The 18,332-nt window shown below is 38.1% G+C and overlaps 1 protein-coding gene across 4 annotated transcripts; it reads right to left on the bottom strand.

Annotated features, from left to right (window-relative positions):
- Nucleotides 1-5,887: 5,887 nt before the first annotated feature.
- LOC129438046 (tapasin-related protein) lies at nt 5,888-17,831 on the bottom strand. 4 transcript variants are annotated; one of them, XM_055196565.2, is made up of 9 exons: nt 17,502-17,830; nt 17,044-17,226; nt 16,685-16,963; nt 13,950-14,282; nt 13,537-13,866; nt 13,278-13,370; nt 13,148-13,167; nt 9,337-9,414; nt 5,888-6,421 (listed from the first exon to the last, which is right to left on the bottom strand). In XM_055196565.2, exons 1-8 carry the CDS (start codon nt 17,557-17,559, stop codon nt 9,379-9,381), a joined length of 1,332 nt encoding a protein of 443 aa, XP_055052540.2. In that variant the 5' UTR covers nt 17,560-17,830; the 3' UTR covers nt 5,888-6,421; nt 9,337-9,378. The 4 variants fall into 4 exon arrangements, with proteins under 4 accessions (XP_055052540.2, XP_055052538.2, XP_055052541.2 ...); XM_055196563.2 differs by lacking the exons at nt 5,888-6,421; nt 9,337-9,414 and adding an exon at nt 12,176-12,898 and having other exon boundaries at nt 17,502-17,831; XM_055196566.2 differs by lacking the exons at nt 5,888-6,421; nt 9,337-9,414; nt 13,278-13,370 and adding an exon at nt 12,176-12,898.
- Between the last annotated feature and the right edge of the window lie 501 nt (nt 17,832-18,332).

The raw sequence follows: 18,332 nt of genomic DNA, 5'->3' as shown, positions 1-18,332 counted from the left end.
ATACTGTATGATCAATTGTTTAATTTCTGTCTCTTTCTTCTCCTATAAGGAATTTGAGGAGAAATATTTTCCGCTGAGTAAGCGTGCCTATAAAGACCGCAGTATGAGATTACGGCCATACCACATCTGTACTCACCACAACACAATTGCTGCCTGATTCATTAAAGTTTATTTAAACCCTATGATCAACATTGTAGTTAATCCTCTGTAGAAAAATGGTCCACTGGAATCTCTTTTTCACTTAAAGAAAGCGTCATCCACGAAATTGGCTTTCGTATGTGGGATTTGTCTTCAATCAATAATAAAGTACACAGTTTGCTGCAAGAAGTGTAATGTAATTATTACCACAGCGTCACATTTGGATTTAGGTTGGTGTTTTTTACTATTGCTTTCCTTAATGATGGCCTAAAAACCACAATATCCATTTTAATGACACATAATGCTAGACGGTCTGCAGTGTGCACTGCTCCAAGTTTAAGAAGAACAATGGGGAAATGACAATACTCGAAGCATCTGGGAAAGTGGGTCAGCTCATTGTCGATTTCAACAAATGTTAAGAGTCAACCACAAATATTCAGCAGCAGGAAGTGATGCATCATCAGAGGATGTGCAAACTTTTAGCCCAGCCATAAAGTGGCACAAACCAAATGCTGGGGTCTCATTTATAAAACATAGGATCCTTACTAAAAGCTTCCCACACCTTAGTTAACTTCAAATTCAAGGACCTTTCAAAGACTTTCCAGGTCCAATACCCTCAAATTTAAGGACTAAATGGGGGGACACATTTTAAGTGAGAGCAAGGTTACATCGTGTTACCTTTTAAGATAAATTGTTACAGTTCCCTTTTGAGGGAACTCGCGCTGCGTCACTGCGGTGACACTTTGGGGACGCCTCCAAGTGCATCTGAATGTGTATATCAAATTCAACCAATGGTGAGGCTTAACGATAAAGACAGGGTGACGCGGGAGCCAGGAAGTATATCGCTATCTGAAATAATGCAAAAGACGGCGTTACAGGGACGCAGGAAGTATGGCAAGGGAGATGCAGCGTCTCGTTCCCTTCTCAGGGAACAACAATTACATACGTAACCAGAGGCGTTTTCATTTGTCAAACACAACTATGCAAAAAAGCATTTTGGTATGAATCAACATTCGCATACCGAAGATATAAGCATTTAAAGTGAACAGTTTAGTACATCTGCTTAAAAAGTCTAGAATTTTGATATTATCCTACACTACACAGGGAATAATATGGACTTTTTTCCAGAAAACTTCTTGCCTTAAATAGATTCAAGCACTTTAAATGACCTGTATCTATATATGTATATTTTCAAAAACTTCCCAGGGCCTTGAATTTTTTCCCCCAGATTCACAAACTTTCAAGGATTTCAAGGACCCGTGGGAACCCTGTAAAAGTATACGTACGCACAAAAGCCAAAAATGGGATAGCCAAAAAATTTAAAGACATTTAAAACAAAGCAATTTTCCCTTTATAAATCACAGATCACCTGCAAGTGTGCATACATGAATCATCCTCAGATCCCACCCTTAAAGCCCATTCTGTGGGAATAGGCGTACGCACGTTTCCAGACCTGTTTTGTGCGTACGCAAGCTTTATAAATGAGACCCCAGATGATTAAAAAATATGTACATTTTTTATTCAATTTCAGTCAAATTTTATGTCGATAACGAATTTTTAATGACCATTTTGCATATAATTAGAACATTTGCAAAATACAAGCATTTTCACACTGTCTTGTACATCATACTGTGTGCAATGTTTGTACTAATGCTTGTAAAAGTAACAACTATAAACAACAAAAGCAAAAAATTGCCCCGAGAAGTCATTTCCTGAGAACCAGGAATTATCAGTCTGTACCCATGCCAAGACTAACACTAGCAGTGATAGATTTTCTAGGAAGCAAAAGTGATGTAATAGAGGGAAATTTGCCAAAACACATTTCTGTCATATCCATCTATTGTTTCTGCAATCTGCTGTACAGAAACTCAGCTAAACCCTCCCAGATTCCTCTGCCCCACAGCTGCCTCATACAACATGACATCATCCTTTTCCTTTGAGCGCTTGAACGCGAGGCCACTAACTCCTCATACACACACACTCACACACAGCTATACATTTATAAGATTATAACTGCTCATAGTGTTACCATGCCGAGAATGATGAGTTCGGATGGTTGTGCTCCTCAGGGGTGGATTGAACATCATAATCATGGGATTATTTGACCTGGTGCTGGTCTTCCTGATGTGAGTTTCATGAGCTGTGCTCGCAATGTCCATTTTGGTTTCTCGACTGGGAGAAGAAAAACATATTTTTTCTATTAGTGGTTGATGTCAGCTCGTACGATAGCGGTCTAAAATGGAAGAGAAAATAAGAAATTGAAGAGAAAAATGAAAATGTATCCGTACCCTTACTGACATGCGTTTATAAACTCGTCACATTTGACTGGTTTCATAGTGCAAATTTTAATTAAATACAGGTGTCTCTTAAACTGTGGTCACATTTATGTCCCTATAGATTGTCATGTATTTATTTTTTCTTATATGAAAGTCATATTAAAACTTTTAACCATACCTTGTTTTTACCATGTTTTTCAAATGTGTTTCTTTGAGCAGTTCTTTACAGGCTCTATACACAGACACCCCTGCAGGTGTATTACACTATACTGTATATGTGTGTGTGTCAGTGCGTAATTGTCTGACCACAAACAGACATTTTAATGAGCACAGAGTGAGCATAAACACTATTAACATGAAGCCCGCCCGTCTGTTTCACTGTGGATCTGTGAGCTCATAACGAAAGTGTGACAGGTTTTTGCAATCAGAGAATTTTACGTGGCATACGTGCATGTGCTCACCTGCAAATGGGATCTGAGCCAAACGTATGTAATCACGCATACACCTGCACATGCATATGCACTAACAGAGAGTTAACACTTTGCGGCTCATTAGCAGCAGTGCAACCTGGTAAAATATAAAGAATACACAAGTAATGTATGTATACAGATTAAAGTAAAAGACTGGTGATCCATGCTGGGAAAGAAAGGTCAGAGAGATAAGGGGATCTACTGGAAGTGATGGGACGACTGCTGGGCGTCTGTCACTTTTGATGATAAGCCCTGTGGAGGAGTCTGGCTCACTGCAGAAGCACATGAAATCTGACATAATTTAAATACTGAACAGAGATATGAAAATGTGCAGGCAGATGTTTAGACTGAACAGATAAATTCAGCTGTTGCTACATGTCCCTGATCTTAGATCAGTAAAAAGCTGACTCCATATGTGCTGTTAAAAGATGATGTCTTTTACTGTAAGAATAATAGTCCCTTTGTGTTCTGTGCGGAAAGAAAGTGAATGATTATCAGTTCTGGCACACACAACTCAAAACTGTACAATGGTCAATTATGTCCGCTTCATACATTCCCAAACAAGTCACTGTTGTGAGTGAAGTGTAGACGCTGTTGGATGTGCATTAACTCTGACCCGGGGGTAAGCATCGGGATGCTTAGTTAAGCAAGTTGCAACATATAAATCATACTGTGGGGATGAGAATCAATCAAAAATGTGAGATTGATAAATGAGGTGGATTTGCCTCAGTTCCCCCCAGTGTGTCTTTTGACTATGGATACCTGTGGTCCTGTTTGGTTATATGAAGTACACTTTTCAAATTCTGGCAGGACACTCTCAAGATGGATTGTGGGATTGACAGCGACGGTGTAAGAATGCATACTGACACACGCCAGCTGTTGTACACTGTAAAAAAAATGCAGCCTGAAATTTAAGCAACTTGGTTATAAAAGTCAACATGCTATTTTACGTTTTGACTTGACATAACGTATAAAAACAAGTTTAAATTGTTTAACTTGATTTGTTAAAGGAAAACACAACCGTTTTTTCAATATTTTACTATGTTCTTATCTCAACTTAGACAAATTAATACATACCAATCTTTTTTCAGTCTGTGCATTTAATCTTTGTACAGCATGTTGTGAATGTGTTAGCATTTAGCCTAGCCCCATTCATTCCTTAGGATCCAAACAGGGATGAATTTAGAAGCCACCAAACACTTCCATGTTTTCCCTATTTAAAGACTGTTACATGAGTAGTTGCATGAGTAAGTATGGTGTTCAAAATAAAACATGGAGATTTTTAAGCGGATAAAAAATGAGAACTATATTGTATGGCGAAAGAGCACTTCGTTTGCAGCACTTTGACCTTGGCACGCAGTAACATCATCACTCCTAACTATAAGAGCCCGACTGATTTATCGTCAGGCCGATATTATAGGCCGATATTAGGCATTTTCCAAACTATCGGCATTCATAATGATGATATTTTATGAAAAAACGGACGAAACACAGAGACGCAGAGAGAGAGAGAGAGAGAGAGCGAGAGAGAGAGATAATAAAAAAATTCAAATTAAATTATTTTCTGGTGAAAACCCAAAAATAAGTTTGGAAAATGGGGGGGGTCGTCTTATATTCGGGTATATACGGTAATTATAAGGTAGCTTATAGGGCAATATAGGGAATAATTATTACACACGCACACAAACATTTAGGAGTGAACTTTATCTTGTTTAATGATAATGTAATTCTTATTACGTAATACATTATTACTATCATCATCATTATTTTTTTAATTATTACTGTCAATAATTTTTTATGTTCCTCTGTTCTGTTGTGACAATAAAAGAAAAAAGTTTCTTTTTAAAATGCTTATATTATTTTAGTTAAAACTTATAAATAACTACAAATAATTTGTTTGCGCGTTTCTGGAAAAAATATATCGCCCGATATATCGGATTTTAAAACCAACAAACATTTGTATCGGTCGGGCTCTACTGACTACTCCGCCTCTCGCAATAATCCACAAAGTACTGTAATGATTGCTTTAAAACCGGGTGTGCCTCATAAGTCTTGAAAAGTGAAGCCGCTGGCTCTTTGATCGCCCCCTGGTGGCTGGCTGCAGTACAAGTCATAAACCCCGCCCTCTCCATTCAAACGAATGGGACTCTGCTCTAAAAAAAATGATTTACACTTCCAATAAAAGTTTCTGAAAGATGGTTTTGGTCCTTATAAGTAGTTGTTATCACGCTAATATATGTTCAATTGTTCATTTTTGTGATAAGTTTAATTTTAGCTACTTTTTTGATCCTACAGAAACGGGGCGTGTCGTTATGATTGGCATGGTTAAGTTGGGAACGCTGAGCGTTTTGGCGGAAGCTTGATACTGCGGCTCCGAATCTGTCTCCAGGGATTATTCCTTCTGTTCATGCCTTGGCTACTAACTGAAGTTTTTACGTAACATGGCGCAGACCATGGTCGGACATTTTTGGATTCAATTCATTACAATGGAGGGAGGCGACGTTGCATCGTCCATCTTTTTTACAGTCTATGTTTAAAACTCTTTTCTCTCACAAACGTATCGCTTCCCATCAGAAGACATCCCTGCTGAAAAAAAACCCAATAAAACCATCACAGAAAATTCTAATGGTTTCCATTAAAATACCAATAGGAACCATTAAATTTTACCATTAAGACCACTACACTGTAGTGTGTTTTGGGCTATATTCCATTAGAACCAATACATAGAACCAATAGAACCAATACATACCATTAGAGACCAACAAAAACCAATACTCTGTAGTGTGTTTTGGGCCATATTCCATTAGAACCAATAAAATTCCCAATAAAACCAATAGAATTTCTGTGATGTTTTTTTTTGGCAGGGATGTGACTCCCAAACCCAGCTAATGTATTTTTTTACAACATAAAATCACCCTACATAATGTAAAGAACATTCTGTAACAATAAAACCTTGATATCTAAGGCCTTGTCAAAAAATTAAATCATTTGAGAGACACCAAATATGATTTGATTTATATAATTCATACCATCCCTTATTAAATGAAAAGAAAGGACATAGAGTGCTGCAATGGCACCAAAGCTATCGACAAGTCTTGCTCTTGTACAAACACACATGATTGAGTTGACAGTTTAGATGAGAGGGTCATAGACACAAGTGACTAATGTGAGAAAGATAAACAGAGGCAGAAAAGATGGACAAGTTAAAGAGATAGAGAAAATTACGGCTCCCTTCAATGGACCTGATAAAACGGTGTGGTTGACGTCACTTCCCACATTACTTTGGTCCAGAGGGCGTCCGAGAAGACAGCAGGCTGACGAGGGGGTTCAGGGGAAGGCGGTGGCCAGCAATGCTTTTCCATTTCCACTGTTTTTAAAGGCTGGGAATCTGGCCTTCTGACCCTTCTCGTGTAGCCCTGGAGGGAAGGGTGTCTGATCCTGACCTCTGCACCCTCAGCTGGTCTTCTCTACCAAGAGGAATCCACTTTTTGAGACTTTTTACGCAAATCAAACCACATCTTTGGAATCAGATTACATCTGCAGAGAAAAAGAAAAACATCAAAAGCAGAATGCTGGTCCTGAGTCATTATATGGAATTATTAATGGAATTTAGGAGAGAACATTTTTGGGATTTTAGTTTAATGGTATATCTCTAGCCACTGCAGACGGCTATGAAATATATAACAAAGATGGTTTTCTTTAAAATACAGTCCTGCAGCGTATAAGCAAACCTTGTGAATATTAGACCTGTCACTCAGTTTGTAGCATCAAATTCATCTAAAGCTCACTTTCAGCAGACAGCTTCATCTGCGAAAGCCAAATAACTGAAAGGAAAAACCTGGCAACATTTCCTGGCAATACACTGAGAACATAATCATATATGGTCTAAAGCTTTTAATGATTTGCTAAGCATTCTAGTATGGCTGCCGCATGACATCATAACTCAACGTGCACGTACACAAACACATGTGCAACAGCCAAATTTTCGAATAAGAAAGCAAAACGGCTGTGAGTAGTGCGGTTTCATGTGTGTAGCAGTGCATGACTGTTTCTCTTATCTTTTATGCACCCTTTTAAATGTTTCAATGGTGTGTTTTTGTTTCAGCTAAACACTTTCATCAGGTTTTGTTTTGTTCGTTGGCACTGAATTAAAATGGACCCACAGGTTTGTTCTTCACACAGACGGCACAGAACAATAACCCTCTCTGTTCGCTGTCTGTGATACGCTTCACAACAAAAGCAGCCTCGGGCAATGTGATTCTGGATATGTGTTTGTATGCTTACTGACGTTAACTGATAAACACTAGTTGCTAAGATACAGTAAACTATTATCATCAGCTTTTAGCTCAATCCCCCCAGAGCTTATTACAGTATGTCCCATAGCTTACATTCATTTCATTGAAACAGTTCGATGTGTTGATGTGTTGTATCCTCTGTAAGACAAAGTCCTAGCCTGTTCATAGTAATTTAGATAATATTAGAAAGTAATTTCAAAATGAAAGCTCCTGTAAGTCAGATATTAAATGTTATTAACCACCCATCCAAATCTGAATGATGGAAGTAATCTCTTTTATCCCCTTTGAAATATCTGCAGCAGGCACTTATTTTGACATGACGGGTGATGCACATGGGTTTACATGACGCACCGAACACATATTTTGACGTGACAAGCCACACATGGGAGCCTAAATACACGTTGTGACTGACAGGCAACCTTCCGATCTCTATCATGAACCCAACACGGAAGTGATTTAAACTGCAATTCATTGACTGGCCACTAGAGGCTGGCTCCAAAAGGGAGACTTCCGTGTTAAAATGCCCAACATTACATCAAAAAATAAATAAAATAAATATGTTTAAAGCCTGGTACAAAAAGTGTTCCCTTCATGACAACTGTGTGTGGGGGGGGATTTTTTTTTGAAACTCATCCGTTTAAATTATATTAAGTCTTAAAGTTTAGCAAAATTAAGGGCGTGGCCACTTGAGTGACAGGTGAACTGCCACTGCTATCACTAGAGTCAAGATAGGCTGGCGTGGTTTCAGCAACCAGCCACCTCAGCTTCACCCACGTACAGCCTCTTTACCCATTTTTGGTTATCGTTGACGTGCAGTCAAGACGGCGGTGGCAGGAACCGCCTACTATTGGTTCCAAAAAAGCTCTTCACAAACGGATGGGTGACGTCATGGACACTACATCCATATTTTTTACAGTCTATGGTTGTGAAGAGCTTCGCATCTTGAAATCTTCGCTCTCGAAAAAGAAGTCATCGGCTGCCACTGATCAAAATCTTGGAAAAATAGGCAACATTCTCTGTTCTCTAGCGGTGGGGGCATGTTCGCTGTCATCTCTGAAACCACGCCCACTCCCTACCAGTGGTTGTGGCTAGAAGGGATACAGCTATGGTCAAAATCTAGTGAAATCCCGCCGGATGAGTGTTGTTTTCAAACCTAACCGTAAACCCAACTTTTCAAGGGATTTAGGCCATAGCTGTATACTATCTAGCCAGAAACGCTGTTTTTCATCTTAATCCCAAATCTAAACCTAGACCCAACATCTCGCGAGATTTGGCCGTAGCTCTATCCCCTCTAGGCAGAAAGTGCATCAGCGAGCCACAGTTTTAGGCCCACCTAAAAAACTCAGAATGGTGAAAACTGTTTAGCGATCCAACGCTGCAATTCAGTTTACAGTCTTTGTGGTATGTTTCAGCAATCTGTAACATTTGTAATTGTAATTTGAAACAATTTTCAAGATTGACTTTTCAGGGACTTGTCATTAAACTCATTTACATCAAAAACAAATTCAATTTATAGCAATGGCTACGTGAAAACATTTTCTATAACCTCTGATTCAGTGTCTGAAAGACCTCAAATTAGTATAAATCACGCTTAATTACATGTCATGAACTTGTTTTTAATCTTTGCAGTATTTAAATACCAAGTTTTTAATTGCCCCTACCAACATTCAGCGCCACCTTAACCCCAGCATCTGTAATGTTAAACTTCGCTCGCTGTTAATTTTAAGGAACTTTCAATCCGACGTGGCCAAGAATAAATTTGGCAAACCCCTTTATTCCACAAGTTAGAGGGGTCATGACAGTGATGTATAGCATTTAGCCATCAAGATCTTTACTACGCACATATCGATGTTCTTTAATGGTGTCCTTAGGTGCGGTGAGATGATGTATCACGTATCAACCAACTATCTCACACTCTAAAAATAATACAAGTCATAGCGTCCATGTCACGGCAATGCTGGCCAGGTTAAGAAATCCGAGCATCGAGACGCAAGGAGAACGGAAAGACAGTTGGGAAGAGAGGTTCCAATTTAACGTCAGAAACCACAGACAGATTAATGCAGGTTAGGGAGGCAAACGCAAACACAGAAATCTTTCCATGCTATTTTTCATACCGCTGATTAAAAGTGAGGTCTCTCATTGAGGCCGAGGTCTCACCAGAGTCTCTCGTTTGCATCTTTGCACCGCCACAGCTAGACTTCAAACGCAGGCCACACAGGCCAAAGGGTCGGGAAACTGGAAGAAAGCAAAATACACGCACACGAAACACACAGACGTAGGAAATAAGGGAGTATAAAGAGAAACGCTGAAATGAGCTTGATGAATAAGGCATAAGAAAAAGCCTTCTGCTGAAACATTTAGTGGAAAGTTGGAATTTTATTGGAGACAAATGCCGTGCAAGTTTATGTGACAGACGTAAAGTCTGCTGAGACAAATGCTGAGCAGATACTTTGAGTAAAGTATTAAACCATCTGGGACAGTCAGGAAAACAAATTCGCTGTGAATACAAACACTTAACCGCAGCTTAACTCCTTATGGTAGGAATAAGGCAAAATTAAGCATAATCCACCTTGACATCTAGAGGTAATACAATGTGGTCTGTTTTCTTAAGAGCAGTTTCATTGATTTCACTGCTTGAAAATTTAATGCATTTTTTGTGTTGCACTGTAAAAAAAATTATTGTTGTATGTGAGAGTATAAATTAAAGATAAAGTTGAATAGTCTTAAGTTATCACAACTTCATTTTAGTAATTTATTGCAACTATAGCCAAAAAGTTGAAATGACTTTTTTGCTGAGTCCCAATTCGCATACTATCCATCCTATATAGTATTCGAAACTAGAATAAGTACGTCCCAAATCGTAGTATGTTGAAATGAGTATCCCAAAGATACCCGGATGGTCTACTATTTCCGGTTAGAATTCGAAGTGCAGATCAATGCATAAGTACGTCCCAACGGCTAATATTGCCCACAACCCATTCTGTGCGGGAGGGAGGAGCTTAACCACACTGACCCTCTTGCTTATTTGTAGTAATACTGTGGCTGTACAAATGTTAACTTTATTAGTCCAACGAAAAAAACATGGTTACTACACTTTTACTGTAGTAAAAGCATGGTTCATTTTCATCTGGGTATTTTTGAGTTATATATAAGTATAAAATTAAGTATAAATTAACTTTTTAATATTTTGACTTTAAAATAAGTAGCTTTCGTTACACACATTGCACATGAACGTCAGAGCCAGCTGCCTCACAAATGACCGGCATGCGTTTGGTTCTAATGACGCTCTGCTTCACTCCTCAACTTGGTAGAACACAATGTATTGTGAAAAAAACGACGAGAAAAAAGATGGGAATAGTAAATAAAATTATATTTGACATAAGTTATAAGAATAAATGAAATATTGTTAACAGTAATGGTGTGTGTAACTAGGCAACCACGTTTTCGTTCACGTTGCATGACGTCATCGAAGTACGTCCCAGAACGTGCATACTCTTTTGCTGCACACTCAAAAGTATGTACATTTTCCTCACAAAAACAGTACATACTTTTAGGTCGTAGTATAAGAAGGCGAATTGGGAATCAGCATTTAACAATTTAAGTCGTTTAAACTTAAACATTTAAGTGCTACAAGGAACTTTTACAGTGAAAATCCCTTAGAAAAACATTTACACATCAATTATGAATAATCTATTCAGCCATTATTGATTTCCCCAGAGCACTGACCACCCTCAACAGATTTACAGGTGTATATCCGGGCACCTGGTTCTGCGTTTCTGGACTTCGGAAACAAAATAAGCTTTCTCCCCGTTCTCTTTGAATCAAATTTCCCCACCACCCAATGTGACCAGGCCTGTTTGTTTTTTAAATCCCATCTGTGCTGCAGCCTGGTCCACATGGTATGGAGAGGGTTAATAAACTCAAATAATTCCCCAACCTCAGCTGGGCTCATTAATGGCATTTAAATGTGTACCAAGAGCCTCAATTTTTCTCTCACGACGCATTAGCAAAACTAAAACAAGTTAGGGTAGTATGTTGGCCAAAATGTCATTGGGTCGAATGGAAACTGACGGGGCTAATAACAGACCAGGCAGCCTCTCTTCAGTACATTTGGTGTAATAGAGACTCTTGATTTCTCAAGGCATAAGCCTCACATGGTCCCTGGGCAGCTGTTTCAGAACTGCAAAGCTTGGCTGGGTATTGACCTTCCACTGGCTGCTGACCTACCAGGCATGTTAGTTTCCACTGAGTCCCTTTGGCCAAACCCCACCCCCAGCATCACATCAGAGTAAACATCTGAAACATATGATAGTAATGCAAACGCAATAAAGTAGGTTTGAGTATTAATATTTAAAAAAGCCTCCACTTGCAATGCACACATACAATTATTTATGAGGTCTCCATTGTGCAGAAAACTTTATTGCTTTATAAAACTTTATATGGTGAGCAAACTTTGGATAATTTGCTTAAAAAAAAAAATTGAGATATGAGAATGGAAATCACAAACTTTTGACTGTAGACTTGAACACTGCTAAGATCTCTGCAGGATAAGTGACATAAATACAATCTAAAACTAAAATGCTAAAGACAGACGTCTGACCTCCACAGATTGAGAAATTGAGCAAAAATGGCTCTTTTCCTCCACCTAATCTCACTAAAGAAATCAAACTGTCTCTAATGGGTATCTGAGAGGAACTAGAACGAGCGAGGGTAAGGGGGAAATGTACCCAGTGCCATTTGGGAACAGCTGCCATTCCTGTGTGAAGTGTTTATAGTGTAGCTAACTGGGAGTCAGGGAGATGCCTAACAGAAGCTACATGTGGACCAGAGACGAGTGTTTAGCCAAGAATACTTCAAAACTCGACAGGCCTCATGGCCACACTGGTGTTGCCTTTCAACGTAAGCCGAAAACAACGACCACCTCGCGAACATCACACCCAGCATGTGTTCCCTGAAGATTGATATATTCGAAAATGATGCTACATGAGCACGAATACAGAATTAAACAAACATATTTTATTGTAGGCAAGGCAAGGCAAGGCAAAGCATTATATTTAATTGTACAGCATATACTCAAAGTTCAAGGGTTTTTTTTAAACACAGAGGTAGATTTTGTATTTGTAAATTAAAGTTTTCTTATGAAGTTTTAATATGCAGCATGTAAATTCACGATTTATGGTTTGTATCTTATTTGTGTTTGGAATAGAAAATTAAAATTATGTAAAAGCTTAATTATGAATTAATCTTTATATAATTTTTTTCCACACTCAAAATCAGATCAACATTACAAATTACTTTAAACAATTTCAACCTGTTTTATAAGTTATGTCAACTTATCACAAGTCAAAACTTTAAAAAGTATGTTGAATTGACTTGCATAACCAAGTTGTTTTAAATTCATGCAGCATTTTTTAAAGTGCAAAAGCATTTGGAACTCATCGTTTCTTTCCTGTCTAAATTTACATTTATAATTATATAAAGATAAATATTATACAACACAGAAAAGTTTCAGTTCTTTCCATCAAGAGATGCTAAAAGATAACAGTAATGGCTTGGCATTTGTAAACATTTTATACCATGAGATCTGGAATTATACTTCACATCACACTTCCCAGTTTTCCCATGAAGAACATCTGATCTTATAACACAAGCAGTGAGAAAGGAGAGGAGGTGCTCTCGGTTTCCATGGCGTCGCTCTTGAAATCTTCAAGCATGTGCCCTCATGTGCACACAAGACACACAGTCTAAACATACAGTATGTGTCGCTGTACATATGGCAAATAAACACTTATACACTTACATCATACTTTCACACATGCCAATACATTCACATACTGGTGCACATGCACATAACAAACATCACAGAGAGCCCATTCATCTTATTCACATTAAATCGTGTACAGTTGAGGTCATTTGCACAAATGATGCTTTAGCATATTTACAGTTATTTTTTATAGTAATTTCTCACCTTAAAGGGAGCTTTTCGAGCTAAAAGAGAAAAAACGTTACGAGCATTAAAGTTTGCACAATGCTGTATATGAAGAATAAACAAGCAAATGGAGGGATGTGCAAGAAGTTATGAAGAAAAAATGACTTACAAGCAATTAATTGACGCAGCAGCTTAAAAACAATTCCTAAAATGACACCATTAAGTCCAATGACTTTGATATACCACATAGTCAAGTCAGGTACTGTGGTCAAAAAAAGTGCATTGAAAGTGTTACACATGAAAGCTGTTTCTGACAATATATCATGCATGCCATCTAGTGGTCATTGTTAATATTTAATTTCTAGAATATATCTGCGTGTGTGATGTGTGCGTTACATACAAGAATATTTTTTATGCATGTTATTTACCTATGACTGTAAGCATGAAGCTTTTTCGAATGGGTACAAGCAAAGACGTATGGGATACTTTGCAAGTGTACTTATATCCTGAGTCCCCCAGGCCAGGCCGTAATTGAAGAAAGGCTGAGAGAGAGTATGTGCCATTGTGATGAAACCGATGACTGGAGTGCCAAACATTTTTCAGTAACACAGGTGAGGGGCTGTCGCTGACTGGTTCTCGTAACCATTCAATGTTCACATCCATTGGATAGTATCCTTCTGCATCACACGCAACCTTATGCCCCTCACCAAGTGTCAGAGACAACGTAGAGCCCACATTCAAAGACACACGGGGTTGTTCTGTTGAGTTAATACAGATACAAGTAACATTAAACTTAAACTCAAATATTTTATTTGATTGAAAAAAAAAGATTTGATCTCACCTCTTAGATGAAGAAGTATATTATGGCTGCAACTAAGAGGAGGGACGAGAATGGAGCAGATGTAAGTGCCCTCTGAATGTTTTCTTGTGGGTGAAAGTTTAAAGGAGGCGTTTCCAACACCAATGGCCTTGACAGACACTCCCGTACCATCAGATGTCCCTGTACGGCTGGTGTAGCTAAACAGCTGGCTGCGTTTCCCGTGACTTCTCTGAAGTTTCCAATACACGGTTACATTGGGATTCTTGTGATCCACTGCAAACTGACAGTGTAGGGTCGGCTCCTTCAGAAACCCCACTTCTACAGAAGGGGTCCGTGTCAGGACAACCATCGCAGCTGGAAGACACATATGCTGATAACCCTGATGAGAAAACCAGCATTGCTGGTAACGGTATGCTGGTACCAGCATAAATCGTCCTGGACCAGCATGAAAATTCAGGCTGGCCTAAACTGGTCCAGCTAGTAGGTTAAAGGGGTCCAATTATGCCCTTTTTAAGAAGCCTTGATTTTGTTTTTGGGTTTACATTTACATTTTGTCATTTAGCAGACGCTTTTGTCCAAAGCGACTTACAAGTGAGGTAAAACAATAGAAGCAATTTATGGCAACACAAGAACAGCAGTACATAAGTGCACTGGAAATAGTCTCATCAAGTCCAACACAATATACATAGCCAAGGGTTTGTTAGTAATTTTTTTTTTTAGATAAAGAGTAAGGTAAATAGAGAAAGAGATAAAGAGAAAGATAACTAAAGAAAGATAGTAAGTCTGTTATTAGGAAGTGAGGTAATGGCGGAAAAGATGGGTTTTTAGCCGAGTCTTAAATGAACAGTATGTAAGAAATTTATATCAAATTAATCATAAAATGGCCCTGATATGTCACTAGACATTAAGAAATCATTTTCATTTTAAATACTTATATCACTGACAACAGTGGTCTGGCCAGGATATTGTCATTTAAAAAGTGGAGTTGCAGCCCTCAACTGATGTTTATGTTGTCATTTTGTGTATTGGCCACCAGTTGTGTGATTGCAGTACCAGTTTTAGCCACAAGTTTTGTGATTGCAATACCAGTTTTGGCCACAATCCTACATACTGTTCCTTTAAAGACAGCTACAGTGTCAGCAGATCGTGTCACGACCGGCAGATCATTCCACAGTTGTGGAACAGCTCCTGAGAAGGTACGTGCTAGTGTTTTTCCCTTTTTGAGATGGCACCACAAGCCGTCGCTCGGTGGCAGAGCGCAGAGATGCTACTATGTAGCACCTGTCTGTGTAGAACCATATAGTGTTCTGTAGAACCATAAGTGGTGCTATATCACCTTGTATATAGCTGCTATACAGGTGTTATATAGCATTAAAATAGTTCCCCTATGAGCTTTTAGTGTTAATTACCACCAATTATTTTAAAGCAACACTATGTAGTTTTTTTACATTTAAATAATGTCTCTAAAATTATTTCAGTGATAGAACAACTTTTAACTGGACAAATTGTACTGTTGCTGCAACCTGAGCAGCCTCCTAGCTGCTACAAGCACACTCTGAATGTGGCGGTGGAGGGTAGGAAACACAGCCCCGCCCCTCCCCCTGCCTGCAGAAGAGTGTCTGATACCAGGCACTCTTGCGCTTTTCAACCACATGGGGGAGCTGTAAGTCATTTTTACATGGAAACTACATAGTGTTGCTTTAAAGTGTAAAGCACTGGTCTCTAACATGGTGCCTGTGGTCTCAAGGTTGCACGCCAAAGCACATTCTATTAATAGCCTCAATTTTAATATTATGTATTTCATATTTTTTATATTAGCTTGGCTTCTTTTATGCATGTTAACATTTAAACAAATAAAACAAACAAACAAGTAAAAGAAAAAAGGTTTAAGTAGACTATATCAAAAGTAGCCCTCCAGATTGTTTTATCTATTGTGGTAGCCCTTGCTCACAAAAAGGTTGGAGACCCTTGGTGTAAAGGATAATGTACAGGCAGCCGGTTGCTATTGCAGAAATAACCCCTGACAGTGTGATCAGTTGTATCATGCTGAATGGGATTATTCCGCGACAACAACCTGATGCCTGCACATCATCCCACAGCCATTTACCTCATAAGTAAGGTTAGCAACATTAAATATTGATTTGAAATATTTTATTTGTTCATTTGTTTCATTTTATTTGTTCATATTTTATTTGTTCATTTCAAATGCAGACCTGCCGTGAGGAAACCCTGTTTACTTTCGGTTTTAAGATAAGACAAGATGTTCAAAATGTCATTAAGACTATTTGGTTTTATCATTTGTAAATATAATGTCATATATGTTATTAAAAGACACTATTTAATTTTTCAAATTTAATTTTTGTGTAATATTAAACTGTACCTGCCAAAATTATTTGAAACATACTGGTTACCATGTGTTATTAGTTTAGTATCTGGGAATAAGAAACCTACAAATGCTGCGATTGGCCAATCAGAATCAAGCATTCCAACGAGCCATGAAATAAAAGGCAATAACAATACAGTTTTTTGCATATATTCTTTGGGCAAGAATTATTAAAAAAGCAACATTGGGATGTCACAAACAATCTATGCAACAAGCATGTTGTAGGACCAATTGATTTGCAGATCGTTTTCAAGCTAAAACAGCAACATTACACGTAACTAGGGTTAAAATGTTGAAAAAGTATGATAGCACCCCTTTAATGTTTGAGTAAAATACAGTAGCTAATAAACAAATTTGGAGACATTATGTTTACCTGATGTTGTCAGAAGATCCTTATCATTAACTGTTAACCATTGAAGATAGTCCACCTTTCCTTTGGCAGGATCAGAAGGTGTGTGTCTGAGGAAAGTGGTGATGATGAACTCGCCTTTATGACGTAAAGTACAGCTGAACCAGACATCATACTCTTGTGCTCCCATAGTAGGCCACCGCTTTACATGCCCTTTATCTGCTGTGCTGTATCTACGGATCTCACAGTTTAATCTGTCATCAACACCTCCCTCCACATAACGCCTCATGTCTACTTTAGAAGCTGCACAAGAGACAAATAACTACAAATTATAGATCTCATTATTTAAAGAACAAAGAATTTATACGAGAAACTATACTCACCAGTAACAAGAAAGGTTATAGTGGGGTATAAAGGGCTGTCACCAATATTACCAAACTGAATCGCCGCTTTTCTATAAATATACTGGGTCTCTATGTGACCCTCCTCATTCACGTGCACTTTCTCATCCACAAACTGACAAGGAAGCCACTGAACATCATGAAAAGATTTAAATCCATTTAAACCTGAAAAAAACAGAAAATTGTAATTGCAAATGTAAATAAATGTGGAGCTTAACAAATTAAGACGTAAACTTGACAATAAAAAAAAAGAATTACTATCTTAGTGTTTGTGTGTCGTTTAAGTTTCTTCAAAAATATTATAAACACAGACAACACGTTGTAACTAGATTAGTAATGCTGCAAAATTTTATATAGTCGGATAAATTGCCATGATACAAATGAACTGAGCAAATTGTATAGTAAGCAACATAAACAACGATATAACTATATATAAATACCTGAGCATAAAAGCAAAAGGATAAGAATCCTAAAACCCCACATCATAATACTGAACATCGTCCTTAGGACAATCAATCCACTTTCCTAAAACCGCCATGCAATCAATGTAGCCTACTTCCTCTTTCATATCACTGCAGCTAAGTGTACGAGCCAACTGTGACATCATCAGACATCAGCGCCTTTCAATTGGAAGCACCCAGTTAATAAGAATTAAGCAAATACATAGTCAAACATCAAACAGGACAATAAATAAATACTATAACAGTTCGGGAATCTGTAAGTCATTGGACGCATGTCGGCGCTAGAGATCTGCAGGTAAAACCTGCTTAAAAGAGTAGGGAGAGGGTGCAGACCTGGAGCAAGTGTTTACGCCAATAGTATATTCCCCCTGTTGTTCCCTTCCTGATGCGCCCAGTAGGGTGTACAGTGAGTTCGCATTATCATAATGTTGTTGTTTTGCCGTACGTATGCATATTCTTCTCCCCCTACAGGACGCATCAGGAACATCAGGGGCGTAAAACTGAGGCCGTAATTTATTTATTTATTACATTTTTTTTAATGTATTGCAAACTGAGGCCCATCTGCCCTGCTCCAGGTCGATAAGTCTGGACATTTAAGGGATAGTTCACCCTCCCCCCAAAAAATTCTGAAAATTAAATGAAAAAAATAATTAATTAATAATAATAAAATTAGAATGAATGGTTCTGGCTTTATGAATATGAAATTTACCCAGTAAAACAGTGTTTTTGAGATTTAAGGGATAGTTCACCCAAAAATTTTGGTTACAAAATTCTACAAATATAATAATAAATAAAAATAAACCAGATTTA

Source organism: Misgurnus anguillicaudatus, chromosome 24 (assembly GCF_027580225.2).
Source record: "Misgurnus anguillicaudatus chromosome 24, ASM2758022v2, whole genome shotgun sequence".
Classification (NCBI taxonomy): Eukaryota; Metazoa; Chordata; class Actinopteri; order Cypriniformes; family Cobitidae; genus Misgurnus; species Misgurnus anguillicaudatus.
This window is presented reverse-complemented; position numbering and strand designations above follow the sequence as displayed.

Bases quoted from the DNA above. Each gene is read 5' to 3' on its own strand.
- LOC129438046 (XM_055196563.2), bottom strand. From the start codon at position 17,559: ATGTTCAGTATTATGATGTGGGGTTTTAGGATTCTTATCCTTTTGCTT. The intron at 14,283-16,684 runs GTAAACATAATG...TGTGTCTTCCAG, and splicing joins GGATCTTCTGACAACATCAG to CTGCGATGGTTGTCCTGACA. The intron at 13,168-13,277 runs GTAAGTCATTTT...TTTCTCTTTTAG, and splicing joins GCTGCGTCAATTAATTGCTT to CTCGAAAAGCTCCCTTTAAG.